Source organism: Scyliorhinus torazame, chromosome 9 (genome assembly GCF_047496885.1).
Source record: "Scyliorhinus torazame isolate Kashiwa2021f chromosome 9, sScyTor2.1, whole genome shotgun sequence".
Taxonomy (NCBI): domain Eukaryota; kingdom Metazoa; phylum Chordata; class Chondrichthyes; order Carcharhiniformes; family Scyliorhinidae; genus Scyliorhinus; species Scyliorhinus torazame.
This window is the reverse complement of record NC_092715.1, coordinates 198,119,688-198,131,898: the sequence shown is the minus strand read 5'-3', so window position 1 is coordinate 198,131,898 and position 12,211 is coordinate 198,119,688. Positions and strand designations below refer to the sequence as shown.

General features: G+C 47.7%; 1 protein-coding gene across 1 annotated transcript in view; it reads left to right on the top strand.

Annotated features, from left to right (window-relative positions):
* Window positions 1–12,211, top strand: part of acer2 (alkaline ceramidase 2) — a 122,322-nt gene that overhangs the window by 15,709 nt on the left and 94,402 nt on the right. The window contains exon 3 of the mRNA XM_072516942.1: window positions 6,127–6,268. Coding sequence (XP_072373043.1) covers window positions 6,127–6,268 — 142 coding nt within the window. The remainder of the gene's footprint in view (window positions 1–6,126; window positions 6,269–12,211) is intronic.

Sequence of the window (12,211 nt, the reverse complement as noted above, 5' to 3'; positions counted from 1 at the left end):
AGAAGGGTGGGTGAGTAAATTTGCAGACGATACTAAAATCGGTGGTGTTGTCGACAGTGTGGAAGGAAGTAGCAGGTTACAGAGGGATATAGATAAGCTGCAGAGCTGGGCTGAGAGGTGGCAAATGGAGTTTAATGTAGAGAAGTGTGAGGTGATTCACTTTGGAAGGAATAACAGGAATGCGGAATATTTGGCTAATGGTAAAGTTCTTGGAAGTGTGGATGAGCAGAGGGATCTAGGTGTCCATGTACATAGATCCCTGAAAGTTGCCACCCAGGTTGATAGGGTGGTGAAGAAGGCCTATGGAGTGTTGGCCTTTATTGGTAGAGGGATTGAGTTCCGGAGTCAGGAGGTCATGTTGCAGCTGTACAGAACTCTGGTACGGCCGCATTTGGAGTATTGCGTACAGTTCTGGTCACCGCATTATAGGAAGGACGTGGAGGCTTTGGAGCGGGTGCAGAGGAGATTTACCAGGATGTTGCCTGGCATGGAGGGAAAATCTTATAAGGAAAGGCTGATGGACTTGAGGTTGTTTTCGTTGGAGAGAAGAAGGTTAAGAGGAGACTTAATAGAGGCATACAAAATGATCAGGGGGTTAGATAGGGTGGACAGTGAGAGCCTTCTCCCGCGGATGGAAATGGCTGGCACGAGGGAACATAGCTTTAAACTGAGGGGTAATAGATATAGGACAGAGGTCAGAGGTAGGTTCTTTACGCAAAGAGTAGTGAGGCCGTGGAATGCCCTACCTGCAACAGTAGTGAACTCGCCAACATTGAGGGCATTTAAAAGTTTATTGGATAAACATATGGATGATAATGGCATAGTGTAGGTTAGATGGCTTTTGTTTTGGTGCAACATCGTGGGCCGAAGGGCCTGTACTGCGCTGTATCGTTCTATGTTCTATGTTCTATGTAAGATGGACTCTACTTTTGCTCATTCACATTGGAGGCAAAATATTCCTTTCTCATTTTCTGATCTAAACCTAAAGTACTGGTTTCAGTATTGTCATCAATGTAAAGCTATTTAAACAATTATTGTATTGATAATCATAACCTTTTATTAATTTGACATGCCAGTAATTACAGGATGATACCATTATCAATTTGGAGTGTTCCTCTCCCAGCATACTGTGAGCAAATGTCTAAGCAATCGAAAACAAGCTGTACATTCTCTCAGAGGGAAGTGAGAGACTGGGGGAGTAGAACCGTGGAGTTATCCAGTTTATACTGCTAATTATTCAAACTTGATGCCCCAAACTTCTGAACCTGTGAAGCCAATTCCACTGTTTGCAAACATTTGCTCCAATTGTTTAACAAAGTGATTAATCCCAGGCCTAGTTTGAGCTGAATCTGGGAGATACCAATCTGTGCCACAATTCTGCTAGGTCTTGAGATCATGCTCCCAGGTTGCGCTAATGCTACAATGCAAATTGTGGGAATGTACAGACCATGACTAAATGGGCATGTACTTTGAATGTGATTCGAGAGGGTGATGCACAGTGGATGCCAGTTTATATCTCTGAATGCTGCTCTTCCAGTATCATAATTGTAAAATAAAAATGCCTTTACTATTTTTTATGAAGTCACGGAGAGTCCATACCGAGTTGTATCAAAGAAACGTAGGTTTATTTGCAAGGCTATAATACACAGCTCCTGGTAGTTCCCACCCAAGTCCTAATGGTTGTTGCCGAACTGGCTGACTTTATATACAAACATATTTTGAGCTTCCCCTGCCCCCTTAAAAAGGGAACTCGTATTTTGCAAAGGACATGGGGAACACTATCATTCCCACCCATTAAGTCTTGTGGGGTATGACACTATTATTCTCTCAGCATTTTCCCTGGGTGTGTTTAACTAATTAGATGTTACCATCGGCATTTTCTCAGATACTCTTGGGCGAGAGAAGATGACACAGCATGAAGCCAAATTAGAAAACAAAACTTGTATTTATATTGCACCATTCATGACCTCAGAATGCGCTAAAGTTTTTCACAGACAATGAAGTACATCTGAAGTGTATTAACTGTTGTAAGGAAAAATAGTTTTTATACAGCTTTGGCTCCCAAGCAGCAAGCAGATAAATGGACAATAATCTCTTTTTATACTTCAGATGTACTTCATTTTTTCAAGTCTCCTCTCCCCAGCATACTCCTAGCAAATGTCTAAGCGATCGAAAACAAGTTGTGCATTTTCTCAGAGGGAAGTGAGAGACTGCTTTGTGCTCTGTTTCACATAGACATGGCTCACTCCTGCCTCACTGGACTGTGCCATACAACCTGACAGCTTCTCGATTAACCGGATGGACCACACGGTGTCCTTTGGCAAGGCAAAGGGTGGAGGGGTTTGCCTCCTTAACTCCTCCTGGTGCTCAGATGTGGCCACCCTGGTGAATTACTGCTCCCCGGACCTGGAATACCTTTAAAAAAAATAAATTTAGAGTACCCAATTAATTTTTTCCGATTAAGGGGCAATTTAGTGTGGCCAATTCACCTGACTTGCACATCTTTGGGTTGTGGGGGTGAAACCCACGCAAACACGGGGAGAATGTGCAAACTCCACACGGACAGGGACCCAGAGCCGGGATCGAACCTGGCAACTCAGCGCCGTGAGGCAGCGGGGCTAACCATCTGCGCAGACCTGGAATACCTGATCGTGAAGTTACGCCCATACTACCTCCTGCGGGAGTTCACTTCTGCCATCATCATAGCGGTCTACATCCCACCCGAGGTGGAAATTAAGAAAGTGCTTGATGAATTGAACAACCTGGAAATGGAATACCCGGAGGCCTTGTTCATCGTGACCGGGGACTTCAATCAGGGCAACCTCAAGAGTGTTCTGCCAAAATTCCACCAATACATCTCCTGTCCCACCAGGGGCCCTAGCATCCTTGATCACTGCTTCACAATCATCAAAGGCCTCTACTGATCCATCCCCTGACCGCGCTTCAGAAAATCAGACCACAACACGGTGCTCCTCCGGCATGCAAGTAGAAACTTCAGTGGGAGGATCCGGTTAAGAAGGCCGTGCAATGCTGGTCCGAGGCAACAGATGAGCTCCTATGTGACTGCTTGGAGTCATCGGACTGATCCATATTCAAGAACTCAGCGACCAGCCTAGACGAATATGCCACTACAGTCACAGTTGAGGACTGCATGCCAAAGAAGGTAGTATGTGCTTTCCCCAACCAGAAATCATGGTTTAACCGAGAGATCCACTCCATACTGAAGGCCAGGTCTGAGGCGTTTATGCCTGGTGACCTTGACCTATACAAAAAATCTAGGTATGACCTCTGCAAAGCTATCAGGGATGTCAAAAGATAATACCAGACTAAGCTAGAGTCACAGACTAACAATACAAACTCTCATCGGTTGTGGCAAGGCTTAAACAATATACATCAGACTCCTATTCATTGACTACAGCTCCATAATCCCAGCCAAGCTCATATCCAAAGTCCAAAACCTAGGACTTGGCTCCTCCCTCTGCAACTGGATCCTCGACTTCCTGACCCATAGACTACAATCTGTAAAGATAAATAACAACACCTCCTCCACGATAGTCTTCAATACTGGGGCCCCGCAAGGCTGCGTACTTAGCCCCCTACTATACTCCCTGTACACACACGACTGTGTGGCAAAATGCGGCTCCAACTCCATCTACAAGTTGGCTGATGACACGACCGTAGTGTGTTGGATTTCAAACACCAGTGAGTCAGAGTACAGGAGTGAGATAGAGAACTTGGTGGCATGGTGCAATGACAACAATCTCTCCCTCAATGTCAGCAAAATTAAAGAGCTGGTCATCGACTTCAGGAAGTGTCATCTATGCCCCTCTGTATCAATGCTGCCAAGCTGGAGATGGTTAACAGCTTCAAATTCCTTTTTTAAAAAATTCAACCAATTCAAATTTTTTTCCAATTAAGGGGCCAATTCACCTACCCTGCACATCTTTGGGTTGTGGGGGTGAGACCCATGCAGACATGGGGAGAATGTGTATACTCCACACAGACAGTAGTTTCAAATTCTACATCACCACAATCTGTCCTGGTCCACCCACGTTGACACTGCGACCAAGAAAGCACAACAGTGCCGATACTTCTTCAGGAAACTAAGGAAATTTGGCAAGGCCACAGTGACTCCTACCGATTTCTAAAGATGTACCATAGAACGCATCCTATCTGGCTGTATCACAACTTGGTATGGCAACTGCTCGGCCATTGGACAGAAGACAGAAGTTTGAGAACACGCATCAATAAATTCAAAAACAGCTTCTTCCCCGTTGTTACCAGACTCCTGAATGACCCTCTTATGGACTGAACTGATCCTATGGACTGAACCGATCTTCCTACACAGCTTCTCTACAGTTGTAACACTATATGCCGTATACTTCACCTGCTGACTATGTTTGTGTATTTTCATTATTTATCCTCATGTATTTATCAATATGTTCTATGTTTTCATGTGTGGATCGATCTGCCTGGACTGTATGCAGAACAATACTTTTCACTGTACCCTGGCACACGTGACAATAAATCTAAATCTAATCTAAATCTTTTTAAGAGGTGTTGGTTGAAGGATTAATTATGGCCAAGATTATTGTGACATATGGCACCTTCTTATCCACCTGAAAAGGGCAACATGGTGGCACAGTGGTTAGCACTGCTGCCTCACAGCTCCAGGGACCCGGGTTCAATTCCGGCCTCAGGAGACTGTCAGTGTGGAGTATGCACTTTCTCCGCATGTCTGCGTGGGTTTCCTCCGGGTGCTCTGGTTTCCTCCCATAGTCCAAAGATGTGCAGATTAGGTGGATTGGCTATGCTAAAGTGCCGGGAAACACACAGCTAAATGTGCTCACTCGGGAACTTTGTTCTCTTTTGGGAAGGTGGCGCCCAAGAGCATGTAAAACTAATAACATGCAATACAACATTTGAAAAGAAGAAATATAGGTTGATGTTCTATATCGGAGCCATTGCTTTCACTTCCTTTTTTCTCTTGGTTTGCTGCACAGAAAGCCTCACTTGTCTCCGTTTTTCAGTTCTGACAAAGGAAAGGTCATTTTATGAAATTGCACTCCTGGTGAGAAGCCTCACCACCAGAAAATGCTTATTACAAACTTGAGCCCATAGTCCCCATGCTTTACTGCTGATTTAAGTTTTAAAACTTTAACCCATGTTTACTCTTTTTAGACACTAACAGGTTAAATCTATTGATGTGCTCATTGTCCTTTCTTTATAATCAACATTGCACTGTACAAGTAGCAAACTACATTCATTTTAAAATGGACATGGATGTTGCTTCCTATCAAGCATGCAATTCTTGAGATCACTTAGTAGGTGGGGAATATTATTCAATAAAAATTTAAAGTCAATTGATGTCACACATGGAGACTGATTATTTTAAGGGCTGCTTTTAAAATTACTTCATTATAGGAATCCTGGTCAAATTACTTGAAAAGTGTTGCTTTCAGGTTTTATTATACCTCTGGCCTTATTATGAAGTCACATACGCTGTAGGTATCTAATCCATTTCCGGTTTATTGATTGTACTTCCACAATACCTCAGTGGAGATGGGGAAACCAAAAGTTTTGTTATGAAATCTGTGCCTCTCGTGCTGTAATTTGGTCATTAAATAAGCCACATTTGCACACCTTTGTACTGCAAAATTAACCAATTCCTGAAGTCCTAAATATGGATGTGAGATAAGGACTTGTAACCAGATAATCACAAGCCTCCCTAGATTTGCTGTTAAGGCTTGACGTCATCTGGTGCTCTTGATTAAATTGTAGCTTTGTAATTCACTCCCAGCTTTTAATTCTATATACGATGATGTGCCCAACAGCATGCCAAAATCAAATAAACATCACTCTCCATTTGTTTCAAAGGACAGTGTGGATGATTTGAATCTCATGTGCTTGTTTGTCTGCAGTCTTTCAAACCATCAACACGGACCCTTGAATCCAGAGGAGTAATTTAGAGGAATTGGCTTGACGGTGGCTGTTTTTTTTCAAGAAAAGTAATTGAATGAGATGGAGTTGTTGTTACAATACCTGGAGTATGCACTTTCCAAGCCAATGATGCACTCCAAGCCAACAGATTATTACACCTTATCCTGTCAATTTTCTGCCTTGCAGGTATAGGATCAGTTTACTTTCATGCAACATTGAGCTTCCTTGGTCAGATGTTAGATGAACTAGCAATCCTTTGGGTTCTAATGTGCGCCCTGGCTATGTGGTTCCCAAGACGATATTTGCCACGGATATTTCGACGAGACAGGTAAGGCTGGACTCACAAGTGTCAAATCACGTATTCCATATCGTCAGCTAAAAGTCTCAAAAATTATTTATTTTATTACGATAAGGATATATTTCTTTAGCAAAAACAAAATACTGGATGCTGGGAGCTTGAAACAAAAACAGAAAATGCTGGAAAACCTCAGAGTCATTGCCTCCACCGTAGACACCACCAGTGCGGTTTAGGCCAGGGTGCCAAGCATAACCTGCACCACCCCCTGCTCCTGCACGTGGATGCAAGTGCTGGAAGCCGGCCATCATCCCCTTCTCTCATCCCTGGGTCTCTGACTGCATCGGGTCTCTGGGTGGGTGTGGAAATTCCAGGAACCCGGGTTCGTCTGGGCGGCAGCATGTTGCTGGGGCCGGGCTGCCCTACGACTGTCCGGCCCCTCAGCTGCTCCACCTGTTGTACCGGAACGGCTGTGTGGCGTTCACCAGTACGTGTCCCTGAAGCCTCATCACTAAAGAGACCAACCGAGGTGATAGTCTCTGCGATAGTGGAGGTGTAGGAGATAGCAGTGACGGAAAGTCTATGTCCTCATCAGAGCCAAAGTCCGGGGTCTCCTGTGTCGTTTTGTGGTGCGTTCCTGATCCCTGTATCACCGTACCCTGTGTTCCTGTCCTCTGGGGGCTGGGGGGTGTCACAGGGTGGGGGATAGGGGATTGGTGCTAGGGCACAGTGATGGGTACTCACCCTGGCTGCCCTGAGTAGGTTGTGCAACTTTTTTCAGCACAGCTCGCCTTCCTGGCTACCGGCCCAACGGTGCTGATGGCAGCGCCCACCTCCCTCCACAGACGCCGCTTGGTGGCGCCTGGGGTCCTGTAGATAGGTCCGGGGTACAGAGCCCCCCTCCTCTGCTCCACGGCGTCCAGGAGCATGTACAAATTGCCATCCCGGAGCCTTGCCGCTGCACACTGGGCGGCCATCTTCCCTGGGACGGCTGTGTGTGGGGGATGTGTTTTTTGAAGGCGCCGACGTGACCCGCGTATTGGATGCCGATCGCAAGCCGCTCCCCCGGGCGCTTTTCGTGGAGCCCATGCTGGCCCCTTGTGGGCTGCTGAATCGGTGGCCTATGGGGCCCGTTGACTCTGTCGTAAAACGCACCGGTATTTACAACAGCGCCAACACTTAGCCCCATTATCGGACAATCCCGCCTGTCAACTCCTAATATTTTCAAGGCTGCAAGAGACAGATTTTTAATCAGTAAAGGAATCAAGGATTATGAGGATAAGGCAGGAAAGTGGAGTTGAGGATGGCACAGTGGTTTGCACTGCTACCTCACAGCTCCAGGGTCCCAGATTCAATTCCGGCCTCGGGTGACTGTGTGGAGTTTGCACGTTCTCCCCATGTCTGCATGGGTTTCCTTTGGGTGCTCCAGTTTCCTCCCACAGTCCAAAGGTGTGCAGGATAGGTGGATTGGCCATGTTAAATTGGGCCTTAGTGTCAAAAAAGGTTAGGCGGGGTTACTGGGATAGGGTGGAGGATTGGGTCTTTCCAAGGGCCGGTACAGACTCGATGGGCTGAATGGCCGCCATCTGCAAAGTAAATTCTATGATATCAGATCAGTTATGAACTCATTGGGCTGAATGGCCTTCTTTTGCTCCTGTGTCTTGTGGTCTTAGTCCCTATGGCAAGGTCTTTTCATGTTGCGAGAATTTTCTGTGTAAAGAAATTTTGCGTAACTGTTCTTCTCACTCTTAATGACCGTTAAAAATAATCACTGACTCTCCAACAAGAGAAAATTGTTTTTCCCTATTCACCCATGTAAAACCATTCATGATTTCAGAAACCAAAATTTAATCTCCTCTTAGCTGCTTCTGTTCCAGTTAAAATAGCCCTAGCGTCTCACATCTGTCCTCGACTTTGTACCAGCAACAATAACAATTTGCATTTAAATAGTACCTTCAACATAGGAAAATATCCCAGGGCACTTTGCAGGAGCACAGCAGGTGAAAATTAACATCGAGCCAAAGGTAATATCAGGAGAGTTGATTAAAAGCAGACATAGGTTTGGAGGAAGGATTTAAATAAGATTAGAGAGGTTTAAGGATTTCAGAACTTTGCTGTAGAAGATTGTTGAAGGCATCGCTGGCAGTAGTGGGGTAAAGGGAATGGTGAATGCATAAGAACCCAGGGGTGGGAGGCAGCATGGTGGTGCAGTGGTTAGCACTGCTACCTCACGGCACCGAGGACCCGGGTTCGATCCCGGCCCCGGGTTACATTCCGTGAGGAGTTTGCACATTCTCCGCATGTCTGCGTGGGTCTCATCCCCACAACCCAAAGATGTGCAGGCTAGATGGATTGGTCATGCTAAATTGTCCCTTAATTGGAATATTTTTTTAATTATAAAAGAGTCCAGGGTTGGTGGAGCATGGAATTGCTAAAAGTTGGAGGGTGAAATACTCACAGAGCTAGGAAGAGGGAAGGCATTGGAGAACCTTGGATCCCAGGTTCGATTCCCGGCGCGGGTTACTGTCCCTGCAGAATCTCTATGTTCTCCCTGTTTTTGCGTGGGTTTCCTCCGGGTGCTCCGGTTTCCTCCCACAAGTCCCGAAAGACGTGCTTTTGAGGTAATTTGGACATTCTGATTTCTCCCTCTGTGTACCCATACAGGCGCTGTAATGTGGCGACTAGGGGCTTTTCACAGTAACTTCATTGCAGTGTTAATGTAAGCCTACTTGTGACAATAAAGATTATTATTATTACAAGCATGATAAATTCAAGAAGGTGGTGGTGGACCGAGAGCCAATGCAAGTCAGCAGACACAAAGCTGGTGAGTGAATAGGTCTGGCAGCATCAAGCGGTCAAAGCTTTGACAAAGTGTCATCTGGACTCAAAACGTTAGCTCTTTTCTCTCCCTACAGATGCTGCCAGACCTGCTGAGATTGTCCAACATTTTCTCTTTGGTTTCAGATTCCAGTGTTCTCCTAAACCAGCCTCCCATCTTGCACCCTCCAGAAATGTGAGCTCATCCGAAACACTGCTGGCCATATCCTAACCTGCTGCAAGTCCCATTCACTCACCAGCTTTGTGTCTGCAGAAGGGAACTAAAGCTTAGTAATTTCTAGCAGCAGATGAATTGAGGTAGGGTTCAAATGGGTGGTGATATGGGGTTCAAAATAGGTTGGGCTGGATTCTCTGATTTTGAGGGTATGTCTGGAGGAAGTGTCTAGTTTTACAATGAAAACGTTGACGCTACCCCCTCACCGATGCTCCGCCCGGTGGGGGGCTAGCTCCTGGCATTCCCAACATAAAGATCCGGAGAATTGCTGGGTCCATGGCCGTGCATGTGCATGGCGATGACCTGCAGCCATCGCGTTGTACACCATAACGCCGGCTGCACGCGGACCCGGCCGGTCAAATAGTGTCCCCCTGGACAACCCCTCGCCACCCCCTGGATACCCCCACCATTCCCCCCAGCCCTCGCCGAAGCCACCCCTGCCAGCAGCACAACTCCTACCTGACTGTGGCGGCGCTAGACACAGTCCGCAGCCGCCACGCCAGGTTTACGAAAACTCAGACCGCACGTGGCCCGTGCGGTCGGAAACTCAGCCCACCGTGGGCGGAGCATTGTGGGGGGGGGGGGCCTCAAAGTGACGCACTGACACCGTCGCAACGGCGTGCAGCGTGCGCCTCAATGACACTGAATTGGGGGGGGGGGGGGGGGGGGCGGAGCATCCGGAAAACGGCGTCGGCCCCGATTCGGTCGCAAACAGGGATTCTCCGCCCGACCCCCGAATCAGATTTCGGCGTCGGGCAAAGGAGAATCCCGCTTGTTATCAACCCCTTGTGGTTGAAGGGATGATGAAGTTGGAGGCTCAGGGTCGGAGAGGAAATCCCTGGTTGTGAACAGCCTGGGTTCAGCCTCAGGCAGTTGCCAGGGATAGAAGCTGTTTTTAGGGAACGGAATTTGTGTTGGAGGCTGAAGACAGTGGCTTCATCCTTGCAATGTTTAACTGAAAGAGATTACTGCTCATTCAGGATTTGTAAAAATTCATTCATGAAAGGTGGGCATGGCCATCCCTAATTTCTCTTGAGAAGGTGGTGGTCAGTCATCTTCTTGAATTGTCGTTGTCTGTGTGGTGTTGGAGCACCCACAGTGCTGTGAGGGATGGACTTCTGGGATCATTGTTATCTTAAATGGGAGAAATGTTATTTTGATACTGTGACCCATAGTTCCAGATTCTCCCACAAGGGGAAACATCCTTTTGTCTCCTTTCAAATCTTCTCAGAATCCTTTGTGTTTTCAGATGTTCACCTCTCATTCTTCTAAACTCCAATCAGTACAGGCACAACCTGCTCCACCTTTCCTCAGAAGAAAATTCCTTCATACAGGAACCAAAGAGAAAATGCCGGAAAATCTCAGCAGGTCTGGCAGCATCAAGCGGTCAAAGCTTTGACAAAGTGTCATCTGGACTCAAAACGTTAGCTCTTTTCTCTCCCTACAGATGCTGCCAGACCTGCTGAGATTGTCCAACATTTTCTCTTTGGTTTCAGATTCCAGCATCCGCGGTAATTTGATTTTATCCTTCGTACAAGAATCAGCCCAGTGAACTACCACCAATGAAAGGGTTAATTATGGTGACCAAAACCGCACACAATACTTTTGGTTTGGTCTCACCGAGCCCTGTTGTAACGCACAATATTGTAGCGCACAATGACTTACGAGAGAGACGAGAAGTGATGAAGTCGATTCAGGCTTTATTAAGCGAGACTTGTCCCCAGCAGCTCAGCAACAGAATGAAGCGGTGGGGAGAAGCTCGGGATCTTATACTCTGCCTTCAGGGCGGAGCCAGGAGTCGGCAGCCAATCAGGACCCGGGATCTGTCAGCCAATAGCATCACGGTTTCACAGTCCCACATGACCCCTAATACATACCACCACATTCACCCCTTGTTAAAAAGGAACCCGGCGGGGTGGTGGTTCGCATGGTGGTAGGGGTTTACAAGGCTGGCCCTGGAAGGAAAATTTCGGACATGTTACTACATACAGTTTTAGCCCTACACTGGGCTATGTACAAGTTTGTGAAAACTATTTACAATATTAGCAAAAACATTTATTTTTTTTGTTACAATACAACAACATTCTTGGTGTCACGCGGATGCCACGAGTCGAGCGGGCGGTCTGGTCTTCCTCGACGATCGCCTCAGCCCCGGTGGTGGTGCAGGTGCTTGTTCAGGCGTTGTCGTTTCCGGGAGCGTTTCGGTGTTTGTTCTTGTTTTACTCCTGGGCGGGCACGGGAGGAGGACCGATCCCCCCGGGAAGGGGGCGGTTGCGGGGTGCGCCGGTGGCAGGGAGGGGATGATCGGTGTCGGGGGTGTGTGTGTGTTGCCGGCGGGCGCCAGGTCCCGCAGGGAGACCGTGTCCTGTCGGCCATCGGGGTACTGGGGTTCGCATGGAGAAGGTGAACCCTCTCGACCAACGGGTCCGATTTGTGCGGCTGCACATGTTTCCGGAGCAAGATGGGTCCTGGGGCCGCCAGCCAGGTCGGCAGCGGCGTTCCGGAGGAGGACTTCCTGGGGAAGACAAGGAGGCGCTCATGAGGCGTTTGGTTAGTGGTGGTACACAGCAGCGAGCGGGTGGAGTGGAGAGCATCCAGGAGGACCTCTTGCCACCGGGAAACTGGGAGATCCCTGGACCGTAGGGCCAGTAGGACGGTCTCCTAGACCGTGCCGTTCTCCCTCTCTACTTGCCCGTTCCCCCGGGGATTGTAGCTGGTCGTCCTGCTCGAGGCTATGCCCTTGCTGAGCAGGAACTGGCGCAGCTCGTCACTCATGGAGGACCCCCTGTCGCTATGGATATACGCGGGGCAACCGAACAGTGTGAATATGGTGCCAAGGGCTTTAATGACTGTGGCCGCTGTCATGTCGGGGCAGGGGATGGCGAAGGGGAAACGAGAGTACTCGTCCACCACGTTCAGGAAGT